The sequence below is a fragment of the Pelophylax lessonae genome (genome assembly GCF_965119305.1).
Source record: "Pelophylax lessonae genome assembly, chromosome: 10".
NCBI classification, from domain to species: Eukaryota; Metazoa; Chordata; class Amphibia; order Anura; family Ranidae; genus Pelophylax; species Pelophylax lessonae.
In genome coordinates this window covers 8,471,848-8,498,595 of record NC_138777.1, presented here as the reverse complement: position 1 = coordinate 8,498,595, position 26,748 = coordinate 8,471,848, and the positions used below count along the sequence as shown (strand labels likewise).

At 47.1% G+C, this 26,748-nt stretch overlaps 1 protein-coding gene across 1 annotated transcript in view; it reads left to right on the top strand.

Moving 5' to 3' along the window:
- The window catches only part of ANO5 (anoctamin 5), a gene marked incomplete at both ends in the record, with an annotated part of 184,803 nt that overhangs the window by 57,460 nt on the left and 100,595 nt on the right, over positions 1 to 26,748 (top strand). The window contains 2 exons of the mRNA XM_082270529.1: positions 2,365 to 2,412; positions 26,439 to 26,552. Of these exons, the coding sequence (XP_082126655.1) occupies positions 2,365 to 2,412; positions 26,439 to 26,552 (162 nt within the window). The remainder of the gene's footprint in view (positions 1 to 2,364; positions 2,413 to 26,438; positions 26,553 to 26,748) is intronic.

Genomic DNA, 26,748 nt, shown 5'->3' with positions numbered 1-26,748 from the left:
CTTCCTAGACGGACCAAGAAAAAATGGCGTCTGGAGTCCTGTTGCCATGGACACCAAGGCCGTTTTAGAATGCATGCGCTCCATTATTTGCATGCGATCTCCTCTTTTTATATTACCATCGAGGGACGCTCCAGCCAAAACAACCGTCTCCGTGGTTGAGAGCGTGCAAGGAGGTGTTCCTGTTCTCATGGCAACATTGTAACTGGAAATCTGGTTGCTATGGAAACCACGGATGATATCCTGTGCCCTGGTTTTCAGATCGGAGACCTTTGATATAAATAAGGAGTGAGGCCGAGCTACAGATCTTGAAGCAAAGGGGGATCAGTTGCCCATAGCAACTGATTAGATTATTTGCGATGCAGTGGTATGTGGTTGCTATGGCAACATGGCCTTTGTCATTTTTTTATTTTATTCCTCTTTGCTCAGTTTATTGTAAATATGCCCCATCTTTTTTTTCCAAATTTGGTTGCCCATAGCAACCGGTTAGATTACATGTGATGCACCAGTATCTGGTTTCTATGGAAACTTTGCCTCTGTCATTTTTTTATTTATTTTTTTCTTATTTCTCTTTGCTCATTTTTTTGTAAGGAAGTCACATTTTTTTCCTAAATCGCGTTGCCCATAACAACCAGTCAGGCTAAACATGCTACACCAGAATGTGGTTGCTATGGCAACGTTGTCTTTGTCATTCCTTTCTACTTTTTTTTTTTTTGTATAACAACCCCATTTTCTTAAATTGTGTTGCCCATAGCAACCAGTTAGGTTACAACCAATGCATCAGAATGGGGTTGCTATGACAACATTGCTTTTGTCACTCATTTTTATTTCTCTATGCTTAAATTGTTTTGTAGCTCAACCCCACTTTTTCATGCTGCGTTGCCCATAGCAACCAATCAGCACCTAGTTATCGCTTTTCTAGGGGCCCATTAAAAAAAAAAAATTAATTAAGGCCCATGGTTGCCATGGCAATTTTACCTTTGTCATTTTGTTTTCCTCTTTGCTAATTTTTTTATGTAAATAAGTCTCGTTTTTTTTCCAAATGGCGTTACCCATAGCAACCAGTTAGGTTACACCTGCTACAACAGAGCGTTGTTGCTATGGCAACATTGCCTTTGTCGTTTTTTTTTCTTTTTTTTGTATAACAACCCCTGCTTTCCCAAATTGTGTTGCCCATAGCAACCAGTTAGGTTATACACAATGCAACAGAATTTCAGTTGATATGGGAACATTTATTTTTGTCATTCATTTTTGTTCCTCTTTGCTCAAACTTTTTTTTTTTTTAGCTCAACCCAACTTTTTCATGCTGCGTTGCCCATAGCAACCAATAAGCAGCTAATTATCACTTTTCTAGGGGCCCATTGAAAAAAAAAATGAATTAAGGCCTATGGTTACCATGGCAACTTTACCATTTGTTATTTATTTTCCTCTTTGCTAATTTTTTTATGTAAATAAGTCTCATTTTTTTTCTAAATCTCGTTACCCATAGCAACCAGTTAGGTTACACCTGTTACAACAGAGCGTTGTTGCTATGGCAACATTGCCTTTGTCATTCTTTTTTTTTGTATACCAACCCACGCTTTCCCAAATTGTGTTGCCCATAGCGACCAGTTAGGTTACACCCGATGCAACAGAATGTGGTTGCTATGACAATATTTCTTTTATCACTCATTTTTTTTCCCCCTCTTTGCTCGAATTGTTTTGTAGCTCAGCCCCACTTTTTCATGCTGCGTTGCCCAAAGCAACCAATCAGCAACTAATTATTACTTTTCTATGGGCCCATTAAAGAAATGTAAATGAGTTGGAACGTGGTTGCTATGGCAACATTGCCCTTGCCATTCCTTTTTTTTTTTTTTTTTTATTCCTTTTTTTGTAAAACAACCCCCATTTTCCCAAATTGTGTTGCCCCTAGCGACCAGTTAGGTTATGCACAATGCAACAGAATTACGGTTGCTATGGAAACATTGCTTTTTGTCACTCATTTTTATTCCTCTTTGCTCAAACTGTTTTGAAGCTCAACCCCACTTTTTAAAATTGTGTTGCCCATAGCAACCAATCTGCACCTAATTACACTTTTCTAGGGGCCCAATATATATATAAAAAAAAAAATGAAATGGGGCCCCTTGGTTGCTATGGGCGACGTGCAGAAAAATGAGGCTGTGTAACCTTCACAAGGCCGGGGACCACGAAGGATTCGGCCGATTGGTTTCCATGGTTACACATTAAGATGGTTGGTTATGATCCTGCATGTTTGTTTCTAATGCTCCATTGCTGATCTCCACCATTAGCACTGACATAATAAATTGTTTGTTATTGGTTTGGATTGTCACTAACCGCATTATATTTTTCCCATGATGCCGCGGGCAGGGCCTGAGCAGCACAGAGAGCACCTTTCTAATCAACAACCATCTGAGGGTAAGAGGCCCGGTGCATGGTGGGCCACGGCGGCCGCTCACCCGAGAGTCGGTGTTATAGTTGCATGCTTAGTGGTGAACACATTCCAATGCTTCGCCTTCCATAGACCCAACATTGGCTGGGACACCACCCAGGGAGATCCCCCATTTTATACTCCCAGGGACCCCCTGGCTTATTAAAGGGGACCTGTCAGAGTAGAAATCTTTGGAGTTGTTTTTAAAGATGCAAGTCCCAGTTCAGTAACAACTCAATAACAAGTCATTTGTGACAGGTACTCTTTTATATTCCCAGCAGAGTTGTAGGCAAAATGAGGGGCGTCTAAAGAGAAGCCAGTACTAGTATGTTGAATTCCCTGCTTCAGACTTCAGTTTTGAGATCTTCCTGCAGTAGTTTGTGTCTCTGCCCCCCCCCCCCCCCCACAATGGTGAGATTTCCTGCAGTAGTTTGTCTCTGCCCCCCCCCCACAATGGTGAGATTTCCTGCAGTAGTTTGTGTCTCTGCCCCTCCCACAATGGTGAGATTCCCTGCAGTAGTTTGTGTCTCTGCCCCTCCCACAATGGTGAGATTTCCTGCAGTAGTTTGTGTCTCTGCCCCTCCCACAATGGTGAGATTTCCCTGCAGTAGTTTGTGTCTCTGCCCCTCCCACAATGGTGAGATTTCCCTGCAGTAGTTTGTGTCTCTGCCCCTCCCACAATGGTGAGATTTCCTGCAGTAGTTTGTGTCTCTGCCCCTCCCACAATGGGGAGATTTCTGCAGTAGTTTGTCTCTGCCCCTCCCACATTGGTGAAATTTCCCGCAGTAGTTTGTGTCTCTGCCCCTCCCACAATGGTGAGATTTCCCTCCAGTAGTTTGTGTCTCTGCCCCTCCCACAATGGTGAGATTTCCCTCCAGTAGTTTGTGTCTCTGCCCCTCCCACAATGGTGAGATTTCCTGCAGTAGTTTGTGTCTCTGCCCCTCCCACCATGGGGAGATTCCCTGCAGTAGTTTGTGTCTTTGCCCCTCCCACAATGGGGAGATTTCCTGCAGTAGTTTGTGTCTTTGCCCCTCCCACAATGGGGAGATTCCCTGCAGTAGTTTGTGTCTTTGCCCCTCCCACAATGGTGAGATTTCCTGCAGTAGTTTGTGTCTCTGCCCCTCCCACAATGGTGAGATTTCCTGCAGTAGTTTGTGTCTCTGCCCCTCCCACAATGGTGAGATTTCCCTGCAGTAGTTTGTGTCTCTGCCCCTCCCACAATGGTGAGATTTCCTGCAGTAGTTTGTGTCTCTGCCCCTCCCACAATGGTGAGATTTCCTGCAGTAGTTTGTGTCTCTGCCCCTCCCACAATGGGGAGATTTCCCTGCAGTAGTTTGTCTCTGCCCCTCCCACATTGGTGAAATTTCCCGCAGTAGTTTGTGTCTCTGCCCCTCCCACAATGGTGAGATTTCCCTCCAGTAGTTTGTGTCTCTGCCCCTCCCACAATGGTGAGATTTCCTGCAGTAGTTTGTGTCTCTGCCCCTCCCACAATGGTGAGATTTCCCTGCAGTAGTTTGTGTCTTTGCCCCTCCCACAATGGGGAGATTTCCTGCAGTAGTTTGTGTCTTTGACCCTCCCACAATGGTGAGATTTCCTGCAGTAGTTTGTGTCTCTGCCCCTCCCACAATGGTGAGATTTCCTGCAGTAGTTTGTGTCTCTGCCCCTCCCACAATGGGGAGATTTCCCTGCAGTAGTTTGTCTCTGCCCCTCCCACATTGGTGAAATTTCCCGCAGTAGTTTGTGTCTCTGCCCCTCCCACAATGGTGAGATTTCCCTCCAGTAGTTTGTGTCTCTGCCCCTCCCACAATGGTGAGATTTCCCTCCAGTAGTTTGTGTCTCTGCCCCTCCCACAATGGTGAGATTTCCCTCCAGTAGTTTGTGTCTCTGCCCCTCCCACAATGGTGAGATTTCCTGCAGTAGTTTGTGTCTCTGCCCCTCCCACCATGGGGAGATTCCCTGCAGTAGTTTGTGTCTTTGCCCCTCCCACAATGGGGAGATTTCCTGCAGTAGTTTGTGTCTTTGCCCCTCCCACAATGGGGAGATTCCCTGCAGTAGTTTGTGTCTTTGCCCCTCCCACAATGGTGAGATTTCCTGCAGTAGTTTGTGTCTCTGCCCCTCCCACAATGGTGAGATTTCCTGCAGTAGTTTGTGTCTCTGCCCCTCCCACAATGGTGAGATTTCCCTGCAGTAGTTTGTGTCTCTGCCCCTCCCACAATGGTGAGATTTCCTGCAGTAGTTTGTGTCTCTGCCCCTCCCACAATGGTGAGATTTCCTGCAGTAGTTTGTGTCTCTGCCCCTCCCACAATGGGGAGATTTCCCTGCAGTAGTTTGTCTCTGCCCCTCCCACATTGGTGAAATTTCCCGCAGTAGTTTGTGTCTCTGCCCCTCCCACAATGGTGAGATTTCCCTCCAGTAGTTTGTGTCTCTGCCCCTCCCACAATGGTGAGATTTCCTGCAGTAGTTTGTGTCTCTGCCCCTCCCACAATGGTGAGATTTCCCTGCAGTAGTTTGTGTCTTTGCCCCTCCCACAATGGGGAGATTTCCTGCAGTAGTTTGTGTCTTTGCCCCTCCCACAATGGTGAGATTTCCTGCAGTAGTTTGTGTCTCTGCCCCTCCCACAATGGTGAGATTTCCTGCAGTAGTTTGTGTCTCTGCCCCTCCCACAATGGGGAGATTTCCCTGCAGTAGTTTGTCTCTGCCCCTCCCACATTGGTGAAATTTCCCGCAGTAGTTTGTGTCTCTGCCCCTCCCACAATGGTGAGATTTCCCTCCAGTAGTTTGTGTCTCTGCCCCTCCCACAATGGTGAGATTTCCTGCAGTAGTTTGTGTCTCTGCCCCTCCCACCATGGGGAGATTCCCTGCAGTAGTTTGTGTCTCTGCCCCTCCCACAATGGTGAGATTTCCTGCAGTAGTTTGTGTCTCTGCCCCTCCCACAATGGTGAGATTTCCTGCAGTAGTTTGTGTCTCTGCCCCTCCCACAATGGGGAGATTTCCCTGCAGTAGTTTGTCTCTGCCCCTCCCACATTGGTGAAATTTCCCACAGTAGTTTGTGTCTCTGCCCCCCCCCCCCCCACAATGGTGAGATTCCCTGCAGTAGATTGTGTCTCTGCCCCTCCCACAATGGTGAGATTTCCTGCAGTAGTTTGTGTCTCTGCCCCTCCCACAATGGTGAGATTTCCTGCAGTAGTTTGTGTCTCTGCCCCTCCCACAATGGTGAGATTTCCTGCAGTAGTTTGTGTCTCTGCCCCTCCCACAATGGTGACATTTCCAGCAGTAGTTTGTGCCTCTGCCCCTCCCACAATAGTGAGATTTCCTGCAGTAGTTTGTGTCTCTGCCCCTCCCACGATGAGGAGATTCCCCTGCAGTAGATTGTGTCTCTGCCCCTCCCACAATGGTGACATTTCCAGCAGTAGTTTGTGTTTCTGCCCCTCCCACAATGGTGGGATTTCCTGCAGTAGTTTGTGTCTCTGCCCCTCCCACAATGGTGAGATTTTCAACAGAGGTTTGTGTCTCTGCCCCTCCCACAATGGTGACATTACCTGCAGTAGTTTGTGTCTCTGCCCCTCCCACGATGAGGAGATTCCCCTGCAGTAGTTTGTGTCTCTGCCCCTCCCACAATGGTGAGATTTCCTGCAGTAGTTTGTGTCTCTGCCCCTCCCACAATGGGGAGATTTCCCTGCAGTAGTTTGTCTCTGCCCCTCCCACATTGGTGAAATTTCCCGCAGTAGTTTGTGTCTCTGCCCCTCCCACAATGGTGAGATTTCCCTCCAGTAGTTTGTGTCTCTGCCCCTCCCACAATGGTGAGATTTCCTGCAGTAGTTTGTGTCTCTGCCCCTCCCACCATGGGGAGATTCCCTGCAGTAGTTTGTGTCTTTGCCCCTCCCACAATGGGGAGATTTCCTGCAGTAGTTTGTGTCTCTGCCCCTCCCACAATTGTGAGATTTCCAGCAGTAGTTTGTGTCTCTGCCCCTCCCACAATGGTGAGCTCTTCCTGCACATAGATTGTGTCTCTGCCCCTCCCACAATGGGGAGATTTCTTGCAGTAGTTTGTGTCTCTGCCCCTCCCACAATGGTGAGATTTCCTGCAGTAGTTTGTGTCTCTGCCCCTCCCACAATGGTGAGATTTCCTGCAGTAGTTTGTGTCTCTGCCCCTCCCACAATGGTGAGATTTCCTGCAGTAGTTTGTGTCTCTGCCCCTCCCACAATGGTGAGATTTCCTGCAGTAGTTTGTGTCTCTGCCCCTCCCACAATTGTGACATTACCTGCAGTAGTTTGTATCTCTGCCCCTCCCACAATGAGGAGATTCCCCTGCAGTAGTTTGTGCCTCTGCCCCTCCCACAATAGTGAGATTTCCTGCAGTAGTTTGTGTCTCTGCCCCTCCCACGATGAGGAGATTCCCCTGCAGTAGATTGTGTCTCTGCCCCTCCCACAATGGTGACATTTCCAGCAGTAGTTTGTGTTTCTGCCCCTCCCACAATGGTGGGATTTCCTGCAGTAGTTTGTGTCTCTGCCCCTCCCACAATGGTGAGATTTTCAACAGAGGTTTGTGTCTCTGCCCCTCCCACAATGGTGACATTACCTGCAGTAGTTTGTGTCTCTGCCCCTCCCACGATGAGGAGATTCCCCTGCAGTAGTTTGTGTCTCTGCCCCTCCCACAATGGTGAGATTTCCCCCCAGTAGTTTGTCTCTGCCTCACAGAATTTGGCTGAGAGATCTCAGCACTGGAATCCTGAAGAGGTGAGGGAAGTATCAGTGTTGGGTGGAGTTGCCCTTTAAGAACAGTTTAGAAACTCGTTTAGAAAACTTCCTCTTTCTTTATTGATAAAACTATGATTGTTATAGGATGACATTGGAATGTGTTCTGATGGTGAAGGGGTTTGCTGGTCTGTGCTGTGCTGGTGCATTGGTGAACAGTGTACTAACCCCCATATCACAGCGTGTGTGCGCTTCATTAATCCTCATTCATGCCTTTGTATGAAAATAACGAGTTTGTTTTCAGGTTCATCTATGTTCAGGTTTCATCCAGGGTCACCATCTACTTCCTGGACTGAGATACCAACATAACCTTTTAAATGGTGTCTGTGCAATTCTTGGCTGTGTTTGCAAATTTCTTACACAGATCAGCTCCTTGCCGCAGCCTCCCACCTTGTGACTTGTTGCAGTCTGCCCTCTGGTGGGGGGCATTCTCCTCCTTCCTCCTCCTCCCTCCCTCTTCCTGCCTCCTCCTCCTCCCTTCTTTCTCCTCCTTCCTTTCCTCCTTCCTCCTCTACCCTCCGTCCTCCCTCCTTCCTCCTCCTTCCTCCTTCGTCATCCTCCCTCCATCCTCCCTCCTCCTCCATCCTCTCCCCCTTCCTCTGCCTCCTCCCTTCTTCCTTCTTCTTCCTTCTCCACCCTTCTTCCTCCCCCTCCTTCCCCCTCTTTCCTCCTTCCTCCTTCCCTCTCCTTCCTCCTCCTTCATCCTTCCCTCTCCTTCCTCCTCCTTCATCCTTCCCTCTCCTTCATCCTTCCCTCTCCTTCATCCTTCCCTCTCCTTCCCCCTCCTTCCCTCTCCTTCTCCTTCCTCCTTCCCTCTCCTTCCTCCTCCTTCCTCCTTCCTTCCTCCTCCTCCTTCCTCCCCCCTCCTTCCTTCCCTCTCCTTCCTTCCCCCTCCTCCCCCCTCCTTCCCTCTCCTTCCCTCTCCTTTCTTCTCCTTCCTCCTTCCTTCTCCTTCCTTCCTCCTTCCCTCCTCCTTCCTTCCTCCTCCTTCCCCTTCCTTCCCCCTTTTCTTTCCTCCTTCCCTCTCCTTCCTCCTTCCCCCTCCTTCCTCCTTCCCCCTCCTTCCCCCTCCTTCCCTCTCCTTCCTCCTCCTTCCCCCTCCTCCCTCCTTCCCTCCTCCTTCCCTCCTCCTTCCTCCTCCTTCCTCCCTCCTCCTTCCCCCTCCTTCCCTCTCCTTCCTCTTTCCCCCTCCTTCCCTCTCCTTCCTTCCTTCCTCCTCCTTCCCTCCTCCTTCCTCCCTCCTCCTTCCCCCTCCTTCCCTCTCCTTCCTCCTTCCCTCTCCTTCCTCCTTCCCTCTCCTTCCTCCTTCCCCCTCCTTCCCTCTCCTTCCTTCTCCTTCCTCCCTCCCTCCTTCCTCCTCCTTCCTCCTCCCTCCTCCTTCGTCATCCTCCCTCCATCCTCCCTCCTCCTCCTTCCTCTCCCCCTTCCTCTGCCTCCTCCCTTCTTCTTCCTTCTCCACCCTTCTTCCTCCCCCTCCTTCCTCCTTCCCTCTCCTTCCTCCTCCTTCATCCTTCCCTCTCCTTCCCTCTCCTTCATCCTTCCCTCTCATTCCCCCTCCTTCCCTCTCCTTCCTCCTTCCCTCTCCTTCTCTCTCCTTTCCTCTCCTTCCTCCTCCTTCCTCCTTCCTTCCTCCTCCTACTTCCTTCCCCCTCCTTTCTTCCCTCTCCTTCCTTCCCCCTCCTCCCCCCTCCTTCCCTCTCCTTCCCTCTCCTTTCTTCTCCTTTTTCCTTCCTTCCTCCTCCTTCCCCTTCCTTCCCCCTTTCCTTCCCCCTTTCCTTCCTCCTTCCCTCTCCTTCCTCCTTCCCTCTCCTTCCTCCTCCTTCCTCCTTCCCCCTCCTTCCCCCTCCTTCCTCCCTCCTCCTTCCCCCTCCTTCCCTCTCCTTCCTCCTTCCCCCTCCTTCCCTCTCCTTCCTTCTTTCCCCTCCTTCCTCTTTCCCCCTCCTTCCCCCTCCTTCCCCCTCCTTCCTTCCTCCTTCCTCCCTCCTCCTTCCTCCCTGCTTCCTTCCCCCTCCTTCCCTCTCCTTCCTCCTTCCCTCTCCTTCCTCCTTCCCCCTCCTTCCTCCTTCCCCCTCCTTCCCCCTCCTTCCCCCTCCTTCCCCCTCCTTCCTTCCTCCTTCCTCCCTCCTCCTTCCTCCCTGCTTCCTTCCCCCTCCTTCCCTCTCCCTTCCTCCTTCCCTACTCCTTCCCTTTCCTTCCTTCCTTCCCCCTCCTTCCCTCTCCTTCTTCCTCCTTCCCTCTCCTTCCCTCTCCTTCCTCCTTCTTCCCTCTCCTTCCTCCTCCTTCCCTCTCCTTCATCCTTCCCTCTCCTTCCTCCTCCTTCCCTCTCCTTCCTTCCTCCTTCCCTCTCCTTCCTCCTTCCCTCTCATTCCTCCTCCTTCCCTCTCCTTCCTTCCTCCTTCCCCCTCCTTTCCCCCTCCTTCCTTCTCCCTCCTCCTCCTCCCTCCTTTGTTTATTTGGTAATCTAATGCGAGCAACAGACTCGTAGAACTTTCCTGTTGTGTCTTTGTTCTCCTTTCCCATATCACTCTAAAGACACATGGGCTTTAAAAAAGAACACGCAGTGGGCGTGTCAGACACCTGCCGAGATCCCTCCCACCCTGTGATCCCTCCCACCCTGAGCTGCACACAGATCAGAGTAGCCGAATGCACACAGGACTCGTACACACGATAAGAAAATCGGGCGAGAATTTTCATTCAAAGAACTTTCGTAAGATTTTCGTATAATGTGTACACAACTTTCCACTGCCGATTCCGACTTTTCGTACAGAAATTCCCAAAGGGACAAACTCCAAAATGTTTCTCGCATGGGAAGAGAACGAAGGATTTTCATGTAATGTGTACAATTATCATACAAGAAGAATTAGAAAAGAAAGATTGCGCAGGATTAGAAACAATAAACAGCAACAACAACAACAAAAAAAAGCCTTTGTCGTACGAGAATTGTTTTACAAATGTTCGTTCCTCGGTTCCGATTTGCTGTGAAACAACGAGGAAAATCAGACGATCGTTTGCCCGATTTTCCTATAGTGTGTATCTCACTTAAGACCTCATTTACAACTCCTGCAAGGGTGGGAGGGGGCTGTAAAAATAGGAGGTTGAGGCTGGGTTCACACTATAGTGATGTCATACATCGCATGCGATTCGCACTGCAGATCACATGCGATGTCTGTGCTATGCGAATTCAGCCGTACAGATTGTACAGATTGTATGGCTGAATTTGCATCATTCACACCAAAATGGTGCAGGATTTTTTTTTTGATCCACACTGGAATCGGATCACATGGGTGTTCAGAGCCATGCGACTCAATTCCTGCACTATTTGACCGTTCACGCTGCGATCTGCGAACCAATCTGGGGGTGTCATTTATCAATCTTTGCTTTGGGAGCTCCAGGGGATTCCTGGGTGACATCATTGACAGTTGAAGATGATTTTATGATCACTGATGATGTCACGCAGGGATTCCCCGGAATTCCCAGAGTCAGATAACTTTTAGGAAATAAAGTGGCGGTACACATTTATTAAAAATGGAAGAAATTGCATGGGGTGCCCCTTAATAATCCAACCAGACTCTTATCCAGATCAGGTAAGGGAAGGCAGCAAACTTGAAGTGGGTGAAAAAGAACAGTGACATGCGGCGGGTGAAAAAGGACAGTGACTTGTGGCGGGGGAAAAAGGACAGTGACTTGTGGCGGGGGAATTACAACCGTGACTTGCGGCGGGTGAATATAGACAGTGACTTGTGGCTGGTGCATTGGGACAGTGACTTGTGGCTGGTGCATTGGGACAGTGACTTGTGGCTGGTGCATTGGGACAGTGACTTGCGGCTGCTGAATAAGGACAGTGACTTGCGGATGAATAAGGACAGTGACTTGCGGATGAATAAGGACAGTGACTTGCGGATGAATAAGCATAGTGACTTGCGGCGGATGAATAGGGACAGTGACTTGCTGCGGATGAATAAGGATAGTGACTTGCGGCGGATGAATAGGGACAGTGACTTGCTGCGGATGAATAAGGATAGTGACTTGCGGCGGATGAATAAGGATAGTGACTTGCGGCGGATGAATAAGGACAGTGACTTGCTGCGGATGAATAAGGATAGTGACTTGCGGCGGATGAATAGGGACAGTGACTTGCTGCGGATGAATAAGGATAGTGACTTGCGGCGGATGAATAAGGATAGTGACTTGCGGCGGATGAATAAGGACAGTGACTTGCGGCGGATGAATAGGGACAGTGACTTGCTGCGGATGAATAAGGATAGTGACTTGCGGCGGATGAATAAGGATAGTGACTTGCGGCGGATGAATAAGGATAGTGACTTGCGGCGGATGAATAAGGACAGTGACTTGCTGCGGATGAATAAGGATAGTGACTTGCGGCGGATGAATAGGGACAGTGACTTGCTGCGGATGAATAAGGATAGTGACTTGCGGCGGATGAATAAGGATAGTGACTTGCGGCGGATGAATAAGGATAGTGACTTGCGGCGGATGAATAAGGACAGTGACTTGCTGCGGATGAATAAGGACAGTGACTTGCGGCGGATGAATAGGGACAGTGACTTGCTGCGGATGAATAAGGATAGTGACTTGCGGCGGATGAATAAGGATAGTGACTTGCGGCGGATGAATAGGGACAGTGACTTGCTGCGGATGAATAAGGACAGTGACTTGCGGCGGATGAATAGGGACAGTGACTTGCTGCGGATGAATAAGGATAGTGACTTGCGGCGGATGAATAAGGATAGTGACTTGCGGCGGATGAATAAGGATAGTGACTTGCTGCGGATGAATAAGGATAGTGACTTGCGGCGGATGAATAAGGACAGTGACTTGCTGCGGATGAATAAGGATAGTGACTTGCGGCGGATGAATAAGGATAGTGACTTGCGGCGGATGAATAAGGATAGTGACTTGCGGCGGATGAATAGGGACAGTGACTTGCGGCGGATGAATAAGGATAGTGACTTGCGGCGGATGAATAGGGACAGTGACTTGCGGCGGGTGAATGGGGACAGTGACTTGCGGCGGGTGAATGGGGACAATTACTTGCGGCGGGTGAATGGGGACAGTTACTTGCGGCTGCTGAAAAGGAACAGCGATTAGCTGCAGGTGAATAAGGACAGTGACTTGCGGTGGGTGAATAAGGACAGTGACTTACTGCGGGTGAATAAGGACAGTGACTTACGGCGGGTGAATAAGGACAGTAACTTACGGCGGGTGAATATAGACAGTGACTTACGGCGGGTGAATAAGGACAGTGACTTGCGGCGGGTGAATAAAGACAGTGACTTGCGGCTGCTGAATAAGGACAATGACTTGCGGTGGGTGAATAAGGACAGGGACTTGCGCCGGGTGAATAAGCACTGATTGGTGGTGGGTGAAAAGGAACAGCGACTTGCGATGGGTGAATCGTTAGACTCCACCCATAAATTACATGCCAGGTGGGGTTGGATTCTGGTTTTCTTGTTGAATATTCAATGTGTCTGATTCATTGCTGATGATATTTGTGCTGATCACTCCACAGAAATGCCGCAAATACTGTCTGTTCCGGGAGAGACGCCTCGGGGTAATGGGGGATGGTTTGTGCTTTGATGCCGTTTGCGTTGGATGACCACCAAACCTGAACTGCAAATTCAGTAAAACATTCCATTATTGATACAGATGAATGTTTGATATCCTGAGCTGTGTGCACACCGAGCACCTATGATCCATACAAGCCCCTCCCACTACTATCAAAAATGGCAAAATAGAAGCTGATGAAACTCCAGCTAAGCACAGACGGAAGCTTTAAAAGGTTTTTAGTTTCAGAAAGATAATCAGATGAATCCCATCAATCCCTAATGAGCTGAAATTTCCTACAATAAATAATTTATACAAAATCAGCCCAATAATGGTCAGGAAGTGAGTTGTGCACCAGCGAATATCTCCCCCTGAGGAAGTGAGCTATGCATCCGTGAATATCTTCCCTTGAGGAAGTGAGCTTTGCACCAGCGAATATCTTCCCTTGAGGAAGTGAGCTGTGCACCAGCAAATATCTCTCCATGAGGAAGCGAGCTGTGCACCAGCAAATATCTTCCCCTGAGGAAGTGAGCTATGCATCCGTGAATATCTTCCCTTGAGGAAGTGAGCTATGCATCAGTGAATATCTTCCCCTGAGGAAGTGAGCTTTGCACCAGCGAATATCTTCCCTTGAGGAAGTGAGCTGTGCACCAGCAAATATCTTCCCCTGAGGAAGTGCGCTTTGCACCAACGATTATCTTCCCCTGAGGAAGTGAGCTGTGCACCAGCAAATATCTCTCCATGAGGAAGCGAGCTTTGCACCAGCAAATATCTTCCACTGATGAAGTGAGCTTTGCACCAGCAAATATCTCCCCCTGAGGAAGTGAGCTGTGCACCTGCGAATATCTCCCCCGCAGGAAGTGAGCTTTGCACTAGTGAATATCTTCCCCTGAGAAAGTGAGCTATGCATCAGTGAATATCTTCCCCTGAGGAAATAGCTGTGCACCTGCAAATATCTTCCACTGAGGAAATGAGCTGTGGACCTGCAAATATCTCCCCCTGAGGAAGTTAGCTTTGCACCAGCGAATACCTCCCCCTGAGGAAGTGAGCTGTGCACCAGCGAAAATCTCCCCCGAGGATCAGAACTTTATATATAACGTAACCAGCTCTGTAGATTTTTTGGGGAAGTTCCTGATCTCTTCACACTGGATGTTGTATTTTAGGTTTGGTGGTCCTGTGAATGCCGTTTGGTGAACTGACTTACAGCCTGATGTGCTTTTGCATGGGAGATGTAGACAATCTGGAGATTTCTAACTGAAAATGCTGTAGCTCCAGAATTAGGGTGTGGCAGCTTCTTTCTACAGCTTCTCACACAGGTGATTTGTTTTGTGATGGCTTTCTCCATTTTGGAATAAATTATGCATATTAGAGCCTTAGCCACACAGAGGGTTTCCGATTTCTGAATGAGAGGTGAATCAAGCAGCGCAGAGTATTTCAGGAAATTAACATCATGTTATCTTTTTAAGTGGTCTCCAAACTTTCTAAAGAAAGGGCCAGTTTACTGTCCTTCAGACTTCAAGGGGGCCAGACTGTGGTCAGTGGGAGTAGAAAATGCCCTGGAATAAGTGGGAGCAAGCAATGCAAGTGGGAGGAATAGTGCCCCATAGTTGGTGTCATTGGGAGGAATTGTGCCCCATAGTTGGTGCAATTGGGAGGAATAGTGCTCCATCGTTGGTGTCATTGGGAGGAATAGGGCCACATTATTGGAGCCATTGGGAGGAATAGTGCCCCATAGTTGGTGCCATTGGGAGAAATTGTGCCCCATCATTGGTGTAATTGGGAGGAATAGTGCCCCATCATTGGTGTCAGTGGGAGGAATAGTGCCCCATCATTGGTGTCAGTGGGAGGAATAGTGCCCCATCATTGGTGTCAGTGGGAGGAATAGTGCCCCATCATTGGCATCAGTGGGAGGAATAGTGCCCCATCATTGGTGTCAGTGGGAGGAATAGTGCCCCATCATTGGTGTCAGTGGGAGGAATAGTGCCCCATCATTGGCATCAGTGGGAGGAATAGTGCCCCATCATTGGTGTCAGTGGGAGGAATAGTGCCCCATCATTGGTGTCAGTGGGAGGAATAGTGCCCCATCATTGGTGTCAGTGGGAGGAATAGTGTCCCATCATTGGAGTCAGTGGGAGGAATAGTGTCCCATCATTGGTGTCAGTGGGAGGAATAGTGCCCCATCATTGGTGTCAGTGGGAGGAATAGTGCCCCATCATTGGCATCAGTGGGAGGAATAGTGCCCCATCATTGGTGTCAGTGGGAGGAATAGTGCCCCATCATTGGTGTCAGTGGGAGGAATAGTGCCCCATCATTGGTGTCAGTGGGAGGAATAGTGTCCAATCATTGGTGTCAGTGGGAGGAATAGTGTCCCATCATTGGTGTCAGTGGAAGGAATAGTGTACTATCATTGGTGTCAGTGGGAGGAATAGTGCCCCATCATTGGTGTCAGTGGTTGGAATAGTGCCCCATCATTGGTGTCAGTGGGAGGAATAGTGCCCCATCATTGGTGTCAGTGGGAGGAATAGTGCCCCATCATTGGTGTCATTGGGAGGAATAGTGCCCCATCATTGGTGTCATTGGGAGGAATAGTGCCCTATCAATTGAGCCATTGGGAGGAATAGTGCCCCATTGCTGGTGACATTGGGAGGAATAGTGCCCCATCATTGGTGTCAGTGGAAGGAATAGTGCCATCATTGGTGTCAGTGGAAGGAATAGTGCCCCATCATTGGTGTCAGTAGGAGAGGAATAGTGCCCCATCATTGGTGTCATTGGGAGGAATAGTGCCCTATCAATTGAGCCATTGGGAGGAATAGTGTCCCATCGTTGGTGACATTTGGAGGAATAGTGCCCCATCAGTTTACTATGCTTCAGTTATGAATGAACACAGTGCGTGGGTTCATTTAGAAAAAGAAGGGGTCGGTAAATGACATTCTTACCAGCCCCTCCCCCCACTCTCAATTCTTAAACATCCCCCACAGGAGCTGGGGGGAGAGGAGGAAAATGGGGGGGGTGCAACACAGGGGGAAGCCCAGGCAATTGGGTGAATCGGCACCACACGCAATGCTTAGAGTGTGCCCAGGCACACCTGGCACAACCTCTGCACACGCCTATGGTAGACTCTTATCACTGTCCCACCTTCTGCCTGCTTATTGGTCTCTTTCAGTAGACCTCATCATGTTTGTACACACTCCCCTTTCCTATAAGCCCACATAGTCTCCTCCCCCCTCCCACCCATCAATATACAGGGCTGCCACGCCCAATATCAGCCTGATGTCAGCAATGCAGCCTTAACATGGATTTCTGGTTGCTGCTAATGCTGCAATGAAGTGCGAGTTCTTGGCTTTGGCTGAAATGCAGAAATGACCCGCAGAGTGATTTTACATTACAGATCTCTGACGTCTTCTGGCAGTTCTTGGCGCTGTAATGCAGTGAGATAAATAATACAGACTTATGGAACATCACTTACAAACCTTACTGTGCTTCAACCGCCGGAGAATTGTTGAGGCATTTAAATCTTCAGACTGGAATTGCTGAGCGCTGCCCGAGATTTCCAGGTTCATAAATGTCATAGAAGGGGACAACGTCTCCCAGTGTGTGGATTTTCTGATTATTTGGAGTATTTGTGGGATCGTCAACTCTGCATGTGGAGGAGCCGCTGAGATAAATACTGAAGTCTCTGATTGTGGCTACTGACCTCTATTACTGCCTGTAGATACTAACATGCAATATGGATTTTATTCACTTTTTTTTGTTATTATTATTTTTTTTTATTTACAGTTTTTTCTGTTGTATCCCATTAAAAAAAAAAAAAAAAAAATTAGTAAAACAAAAGGTAAGGTAATGCACACCCAAATCGCAACATCAGTGCATAAATGGTTAATTGCATGAGTGTGTACTGGAACCATATATTGGGTTTCCTCTAGAAAGAGACCCATGAATAATATTCTGTAGGTAAATAATAGGGAGCGCTCCAAACTGCTAAAGTTTGGATTTTAACCACTTGCCGACCGCCGCCCGACTATATATACGGCGGCGGTCAGCCCCTCCCAGGCAAAGTGACGTACCGGTACATCACTAGCCTGGGAGCCAATAGGGGGCGCGAGCGCGCGCCGCCGGAGGCGCGAGCGCGCGCCGCCGGTGGCGCGCTCCGGCCCCCGCTCGTACCCTAAGAAGCCTGCGCGTGTGACCGGACCCGATGTCCGCCGGTCACTCGCGATCGTCGGATACAGCGGGAGAAAGGCAGGCGGCTGATGTAAACAAAGCCGCCTGTCATTCCCCCCTGTGTAAAAGCACAGATCATACGGTCCTGCTATGTAGGACCGTTGATCTGTACTGTTACACACACAGCCACATCCAATCACAGTTAGAAACACGCCCCTAGGGACACACTTAACCCCTCCCTCTCCAATAAAGTTAACCCCTTCCCTCCCAGTGTCATTTTTACAGTAACAGTGAATATGTATAGCACTGATTACTGTAGTAATGTCACTGGTACCCGCAAAAGTGTAAAAAATGTCAGTCAGGGGTCCGATCTGTCCGCCGCAATGTCGCAGTCCCACAAAAAAAAATCGCAGATCGCTGCCTCGTTTAAAAAAAAAAAACAATAAAAATGAGAAAAATCTTCCCCTTAGTTAGTAAACGCAATAACTTTTGCGCAAACCAATCAAAATACGCTTTTTGCCATTTTTTTTTTTTTTACCAAACATATATAGCAGAAAATAAATTGGCCTAAAATGTTAAAAAATTTAGATTTTTGCATTTTTTTGGGGGGAAATTTCATATAAAAAAATGTGAAAAATATTGTTATTTTTGCAAAATTGTCGCTCTTTTTTTGTTTATAGCACATGATCAAAAAATCGCACAGGTGATCAAATACCACCAAAAGAAAGCTCTGTTTGTAGAAAAAAAGGACGTCAAATTCATTTGGGTACAGCGTCGCACGACCGCGCAATTGTCCGTTAAAGTCACGCAGTGCCAAATCACAAAATAGGCCCTGGTCAGGAAGGGGGTAAAATCTTCCGGGGCTTAAGTGGTTTTAAAAGCATTCAAAATGCTAAGTTTGGCCGTTTTGAATGCTGTCATTTTTTTAAAAATGTTTTAAAATTTGGCGCCGAGTACCCAGAAGTGATGTCATGTAATATACAGACAAAACAGTACAACAGAGTACAAGCAGAATATAGTTACATAGTAGTTGAGGTTGAATAAAGACAATAGTCCATCCAGTTTAACCTGTGTAGGTGTGTGTGGCCGTAATCATCTCTCATACCCCTGAATGTTCTGATCCTTGAGATGTAAGTCTAAGAGTCTTTTGAAAGCCACCATACTTCCCGCAGAAACCACCTCTTGTGGTAGAGAATTCAACAATCTTGTAGCCCTAACAGTAAAGAACCCCCCACGTTGCCCGAGGTTAAAACGCTTCTCCTCTAATCGCATTGTATGCCCTCGAGTCCTCATGCAATCCTTGCGACTTAATAGCTTTTTTTCTATGCTGAGATCACCATTGAGGTATTTGTAAATTGCTATCATGTCCCCTCTCAGGCGTCTCTTCTCCAGGGAGAATAAATCAAGCGATTGCAGACGCTCTTCATAATTAAGGTCCTCCAATCCCCTAATCATTTTAGTTGCCCTTCTCTGGACTCTCTCCAGCTCCAACACATCCCTCCTGAGGACTGGCGACCACATATATATATATACTGTATATACTTGAGCTCCAGAAGGTTTTACCCCCTTCATGGCCAGGCCGTTTTTTGTTATTCGGCACTGCACAAATTTAACTGACAATTGTGCGGTCATGCAACACTGTACCCAAATGTTTATGTGAAATGAGGAAGAAACATTCGGATTGTGGAATTTCTACAAAGCAGATAAATTCTAGATGCAGATCTGAATACCTCTACCTTACCCTTCAAAACACAACAATGCAGTTTGGTTGGGATCCAGCTGTAGAGAGATGAAAGAGGAATAAAATGTGTTCTATGTGGGAAAACAGACCAGTGTGGACATGTCCTTCACTGCAATACAGCAATTCTCCCATCCAACCCGGCTCTGCCCGCTCCTCTCCCTCCCCACAATACAGCAATTCTCCCATCCAACCCGGCTCTGCCCGCTCCTCTCCCTCCCCACAATACAGCAATTCTCCCATCCAACCCGGCTCTGCCCGCTCCTCTCCCTCCCCACAATACAGCAATTCTCCCATCCAACCCAGCTCTGCCCGCTCCTCTCCCTCCCCACAATACAGCAATTCTCCCATCCAACCCGGCTCTGCCCGCTCCTCTCCCTCCCCACAATACAGCAATTCTCCCATCCAACCCAGCTCTGCCCGCTCCTCTCCCTCCCCACAATACAGCAATTCTCCCATCCAACCCAGCTCTGCCCGCTCCTCTCCCTCCCCACAATACAGCAATTCTCCCATCCAACCCGGCTCTGCCCGCTCCTCTCCCTCCCCACAATACAGCAATTCTCCCATCCAACCCGGCTCTGCCCGCTCCTCTCCCTCCCAACAATACAGCAATTCTCCCATCCAACCCAGCTCTGCCCGCTCCTCTCCCTCCCCACAATACAGCAATTCTCCCATCCAACCCGGCTCTGCCCACTCCTCTCCCTCCCTCTCTCTCTGTGTCTCTGTCTCTCTCACCCCTCTTCTCTCTCTCATCCCTCCTATCTCTCTCTCTCTCTCTCTCTCTCTCACCCCCTTCTCTCTCTCTCTCTCTCTCATCCCTCCTATCTCTCTCTCTCTCTCTCTCTCTCTCTCTCTCTCTCACACATCCCTCCTATCTCTCTCTCTCACACATCCCTCCTATCTCTCTCTCACACACATCCCTCCTATCTCTCTCTCTCTCTCACCCCCTTCTCTCTCTCTCTCTCTCTCTCTCTCTCTCACCCCCTTCTCTCTCTCTCTCTCTCTCTCTCTCTCTCTCTCTCTCTCACACACACATCCCTCCTATCTCTCTCTCTCTCACCCCCTTCTCTCTCTCTCTCTCTCTCTCTCTCTCTCTCTCTCACCCCCTTCTCTCCCTTCTCACTCTCTCTCTCACTCACTCTCCCTTCACTCTCTCTCTCACTCTCCCTTCTCTCTCTCTCTCTCTCTCTCTCACATCCCTCCTATCTCTCTCTCTCTCTCTCATCCCCCCTTCTCTCTCTCTCATCCCCCTTCTCTCTCTCTCTCTCTCTCTCTCTCTCTCATCCCCCTTCTCTCTCTCTCTCTCACCCCCTTCTCTCTCTCTCATCCCCCTTCTCTCTCTCTCATCCCCCTTCTCTCTCTCTCATCCCCCTTCTCTCTCTCTCTCATCCCCCTTCTCTCTCTCTCTCATCCCCCCCTTCTCTCTCTCTCATCCCCCTTCTCTCTCTCTCTCTCTCTCTCATCCCCCTTCTCTCTCTCATCCCCCTTATCTCTCTCTCACCCCCCCTTCTCTCTCTCGCTCTCTCTCTCTCTCTCTCTCTCTCTCTCACAGTCCCTTCTCTCTCTCACCCCCTTCTCTCTTTCTTTGACCCCCCCTTAATCTCCCTCCCCCCAATCTCTCTTTCCCATCAAATATGCTCTCCCATCTTCATTCTACCTTTCTCTGCCTCTCTTCCTCCTTTCCTTTCCTTTCTCTCTCATCTCCTTTGTCTCCCCCCCCCCCCATTTTCTCTTTCTCTCTCTTACCCCCTTCGCTCCCTCTAACCCCTTTATCCCACCACCTCCCTCCCCTGCCCATTTTTCTCTTCTTTTCCTGCTCCTGTCTCCTTCTTTTCTTTCTCTCTCTCTCCCCTCTACTTTCTTCCTTATGTTGCCCCCCCCCCCCCCCCCCCAACCCTTGACTTTTTTTCTTTTTCTCTCTTTCCCCTTTCTTTCCCCTCTATATCACCTCCCCCCCCCTCCCCAGACACACACACACACCCACACACACACACACCCTCCCCCCATCTCTCTCTCGCTCATCAAATCTCCTCTCTCCCATTGCTAATCTCTCTCTCTTTCTCTCTCTCTCTTCCTCATTTTCTTCCTCATCTCCTCTGTCTCTTTTTTTCTCCCCCATCTCTCATTTCTCTCTCTTATCACATCTCCTCTCTCTTCCCCTTCTCCTCTCTCTCTTCCCTCTGTCTGTTCTCCCTCATCTCTTCTCTCTCTTTTTTTTTCCATCTCTTTTCTCCCCATCTCTCTCTCATCACTTCTCCCCCCTTCCATCTCCTTTCTTCCCAAATCTTTCTTCCTCTGTCTCCACTTTCTCCTTTTATATCTCCTCTCTCTTCCCTCTATCTGTTCTCCCTCTCCCTTTTTTGCTTTCTCATCTCTTTTCTCCCCATCTCTCTCTCTCTCGCGCTTTCTCTCATCACCCCCCCCCCCCATCTCTTCCCAAATCTCTCATCCTCTGTCTCCACTTTCTCCTTACTATCTCTTCTCTTATTCTCCTCCACATAATATCTAGTTCTCCCCCATCTCCCCTCTTTTTCCCCTATCTCCCCTCTCTCTTACCTATCTGCTTTCTCTCTCCCCCCCCCCCCTTCCCCCAACCCCTTTCCTTAAAATCCAGTTATTTTGAAGATCTAATCCTGGGGATCATCCTCAGTAATTCTCTGATATTTGATCCAATGATGGGATTTTAGTTCTGGGGATTTCTCTCTCGTGGTTTTCCAGTCTCTGGTTTTCTATTGGCTCTTTGTAGCATTGCTCTGTCCGGTGTGAACAAGTTTTACATTTTCTGCCCCTGTTTGGTTTCTTGATTTTTTTTTTTGGCTGCTGCCCTAGAAGACATTAGTCAGAGCCGGGCACGGCGGCCATTCCTGGGTGGATTTGTTGACATTTCACTCCAATTTCCAAACAAGGCGGATGGGACTCTCAAAGTCCGGGCTGAGTGAGCTGGCACTGGAGGGCTGTGTGGCATTGCTGTGATCACCTAGGTGTGAGCCCCTCCATTATTAATGACTCTGGCATGTCTCCTAGATGTGATGATTGCAGCGAGTGCTCCATTATTGACTCTGGTAGGGCTGGGGGTGTTGTATTACCTCTGTTGTACCATATGTGGGCGCTGGACCCAATCCAGACTTATATGTAAAGTACTAATCCATCTAACCGCCCACATCAGATCTCCCTACCTCTTCTCCCCTCCTAATTATATCAGTCACAGGCAGTATTAACCACTTCAGCCCCGGAAGGATTTGCTCCCTTATTGACCAGGCCCTATTTTGCATTATTTTAACGGACAATTGCGCGGTCGTGCGACGCTGTACCCAAAAGAAATTTGTCTTTTTTTCCCCCCACAAATAGAGCTTTCTTTTGGTGGTATTTGATCACCTGATTTTTATTTTTTTTGCTATAAACAAAAAAAGAGCGACAATTTTGAAAAAAAAAAAAAAAAAAACAATATTTTTCACATTCTGCTATATAAAAAAAAATAAAAAAATAAAATTTTTTTAACATTTTAGGCCAATTTGTTTTCTGCTACATATTTTTGGTAAAAAAAAAAATAGCAATAAGCGTATTTTGATTGGTTTGCGCAAAAGTTATCGCGTTTACTAACTAAGGGAAAGATTGATGTAATTTTTATTTATTTTTTTTTACTAGTAATGGCGGCAATCTGCGATTTTTTTTCGGGACTGCGATATTGCGGCGGACAGATCGGACCCCTAACAAATATTTTGACACTTTTGGGGGGACCAGTGACATTACTACAGTAATCAGTGCTAAAAATATGCACTGTCACTGTACTAATGACACTGGCAGGGAAGGGGTTAATACTGTGGGTGATCAAGGGGTTAAATGTATGCCTAATGCTTACTGACTTGTGTGGGGGAGGGGGGGGGTTCTGTGACAGGCCCAGCAAAGCTGAAACTGCTGATCTCTTCCTGCCTGTCGATGAGAAGATCCGCCTGCTTTGTTTACATAAGCAGATGAGTCTTCTCTCCTTTTTTCCGGACGATCGTGCGCGGGGGGGCAGAGGCAATCGCCGCTGCTCCTCCCCACGGCCTGCCTCCTGCTGTGTCTAAACACAGTGGGAGCGCGGCCCCTGCTGTGCGTGCGCGGCACTAGATTCACATGCACTTCAGTCGCGTAGTACTATGTGACTGGACGCAGGGGAGCCGCACTGCTGCAGTAATATTTCTGTGGGTGGTCGGCAAGCGGTTAAAGTAAGCTCAAAACTTTATTACTTTAACCCCTTTACCATGTGTGTATGCAGATATGTGGCCTTCCAGTATATGTGTGTACCTGGGAGACCACGCTGGTGGGAGAACCTTCTCTCTATCACATGATTGCTGTGATAAACTGTGATTGGCTAGCACAATGATCAGTAACTGTACAGCCCGCCCCTGCACTCTTTCTCCTCTTAAATGGAGAAAAAGATACATTGTATACTAGAGGAGATGTACATAAAAAAAATACATTGTATACTAGAGGAGATGTACATAAAAAAATACATTGTATACTAGAGGAGAAGTACACAAAGATACTTTGTATACTAGAGGAGAAGTACACAAAAAGATACATTGTATACTAGAGGAGAAGTACACAAAGATACATTGTATGCTAGAGGAGAAGTACACAAAGATACATTGTATACTAGAGGAGAAGTACACAAAAAGATACATTGTATACTAGAGGAGAAGTACACAAAGATACATTGTATGCTAGAGGAGAAGTACACAAAGATACATTGTATACTAGAAGAGAAGTACACAAAGATACATTGTATGCTAGAGGAGAATTACACAAAAAGATACATTGTATACTAGAGGAGATGTACATAAAAAAAATACATTGTATACTAGAGGAGATGTACATAAAAAAATACATTGTATACTAGAGGAGAAGTACACAAAGATACTTTGTATACTAGAGGAGAAGTACACAAAAAGATACATTGTATACTAGAGGAGAAGTACACAAAGATACATTGTATGCTAGAGGAGAAGTACACAAAGATACATTGTATACTAGAGGAGAAGTACACAAAAAGATACATTGTATACTAGAGGAGAAGTACACAAAGATACATTGTATGCTAGAGGAGAATTACACAAAAAGATACATTGTATACTAGAGGAGAAGTACACAAAAAGATACATTGTATACTAGAGGAGAAGTACACAAAAGGATACATTGTATACTAGAGGAGAAGTACACAAAAAGATACATTGTATACTAGAGGGGAAAGTATGCAAATGAATGCAATTGGGTTGCAAATAGACTGTGCACTTTGCAAAGTGCAGTTGTTCCAGATCTTAGTAAATGAGCAGAAGCTCTGCTGACTTCCATCATCCAATCATGTGAAAGCAAAAATTCAGCTTTTTTCCCCTTGCACATTACTGGGTATAGTTTGCAAAGTGAAGCTTTACCTTATTTACTAAGCTCTGGAGCAACTGCACTTCATAATGTGCACAGTCTATGTGCCTTCATTAAATCAACCCCAATGTATCTTTTTGTATACTTCTCCTCTAGTATACCATGTTTGTTTTTGTGTACTTCTTTAGTATAGAATGTATCTTTTTACGTACTTCCCCCTCTAGTATACAATGTATCTTTTTGTGTACTTCCCCCTCTATTATGCAATGTATATTTTGCAAACTTCTCCTCTAGTATACAATGTATCTTTTTGTGTACTTCCCCCTCTATTATGCAATGTATATTTTGCAAACTTCTCCTCTAGTATACAATGTATCTTTTTGTATAGATTAATAATAAATATTGCTGCGCCGAGTGAATCAATCAAAATAATAATAAATCAGTATGCATATAAAACTTGTAATCAGAAAGCAACCTAATGCTTATATACATAAATCATATATTAATCCAAGTGTTGAAAAATCAGTGATAAATAAAGTCCCAATGGTGAAGAACTATAAGTGAGCAATAAAATCAAATAAAGAAATCAATCTTCATCTGTGATCAAAACAGTGTAAAGTGCTGCACGCTTCACTCCAGTGCTCCCGGTGGTTAGTGCAAGATTAGCAGCTCACCTTAGGGATAGACTCATAGAGTCATACACGCTTTGGGATGTATATGGATAACAGCCTGGTCTCCCCTCTTCCTCTGCTCCGGCTAACACTCCACGTGGGCCAGGAACCCAGTGTGAAACAAAATGGAAGAAGGGATCTAGTGCTCTCTGCTTTTTAATGCTTTATTTAATTCGATAAATAGAAATCCACTTACATTCTCATGCACTTAAGCAGTGCGGGCTTAAAGCGTCAGACAGTCAGACTGTGTAGGGTCTGTGTACCTCCAAGGACCGACGTACTACGAGTAGGCTCCTCCCCTGAGGACCCTACACAGTCTGACTGTCTGACGCTTTAAGCCCGCACTGCTTAAGTGCATGAGAATGTAAGTGGATTTCTATTTAAGGAATTAAATAAAGCATTAAAAAGCAGAGAGCACTAGATCCCTTCTTCCATTTTGTTTCACACTGGGTTCCTGGCCCACGTGGAGTGTTAGCCGGAGCAGAGGAAGAGGGGAGACCAGGCTGTTATCCATATACATCCCAAAGCGTGTATGACTCTATGAGTCTATCCCTAAGGTGAGCTGCTAATCTTGCACTAACCACCGGGAGCACTGGAGTGAAGCGTGCAGCACTTTACACTGTTTTGATCACAGATGAAGATTGATTTCTTTATTTGATTTTATTGCTCACTTATAGTTCTTCACCATTGGGACTTTATTTATCACTGATTTTTCAACACTTGGATTGATATATGATTTATGTATATAAGCATTAGGTTGCTTTCTGATTACAAGTTTTATATGCATACTGATTTATTATTATTTTGATTGATTCACTTGGCGCTGCAATATTTATTATTTATCTAGTCACTGGTGTTTTGTGTTTGGCACTGATTGTTGGCAGCCTTGTGCGTGCATTTATATAGTTTTTTTGATTTTAAACTGGTTTATGGTTTTCGCTGATTATATCACTATTATCTTTTTGTATACTTCTCCTCTAGTATACAATATGTCTTTTTTGTATAGTTCCCCTCTAGTATACAATGTATCTTTTTATTTATAGTTCCCCTCTAGTATACAATGTATCTTTTTGTGTACTTCTCCTCTAGCATACAATGTATTTTTTTATATACTTCTCCTCTAGTATACAATGTATCGTTTTATATACGTCCTCTCTAGTATACAATGTATCGTTTTACGTTCTCCTTTAGTATATGCGGGGTTGATTTACTAAATGCAAATAGACTTTGCACTGCAGCGACACGCATTACACACAGATGCGGCATGGTCTCATTTACTTACATGGGTCACATTTGCCAGCGGTTTTGCCCGCCAACATGACGCGTTGTATAAAGTTGACTGCACTGCCAGCCATGTTAACTTGCAGCTTGGCTTACATGTGTAAACCTGGGCAGGGTACGCCATGGCAGCCAATCAGAAGTATATTTAATGGGTTTGGTCATACCTGGGGAAATTCTGACCTTGGTTGCTGTAGGGCAGTGATGGGAACCTTGGCACCCCAGATGTTTTGGAACTACATTTCCCATGATGCTCATGCACTTTGCAGTGTAGTTGAGCATCATGGGAAATGTAGTTCCAAAACATCCGAGGTGCCAAGGTTCGCCATCCCTGCTATAGGGTAAAGCAGAACATCACTGCCCTGTGCTGCTCTTTCCTCTGCATGGTGTTCGCTGCTGGAGAGTCGCCTCAACGGATTGGCTGCTCCCCCGCCAGCTCCGGACTCCTGCAATCCTATAACTGATTTTCAATTTACCTCTACAGATAGACGGGCACCACCAGAGCAAAGACTCCGTCTTCTTCCGCGATGGCGTGCGCAGAATCGACTTCGTTCTCTCCTACCTGGAAGATATGGGGAAAGATGCCGACAAAAAAGCTGTAAGTACAAGTAACATAAATGAAAGATGATCCGACATCTGGGATGATTAGAAGTGCAGCATGCTGAGAAATGTGTCGGTGCAACCCTTCCCGGTATTTATTATCTCTCATAGAGATACTCGACAATGTCTTCATCTGATTTTGTCTCCAGAAGGATGGCGCCGTCTTTGTTCAGGCATTATTTAGGATCACCATC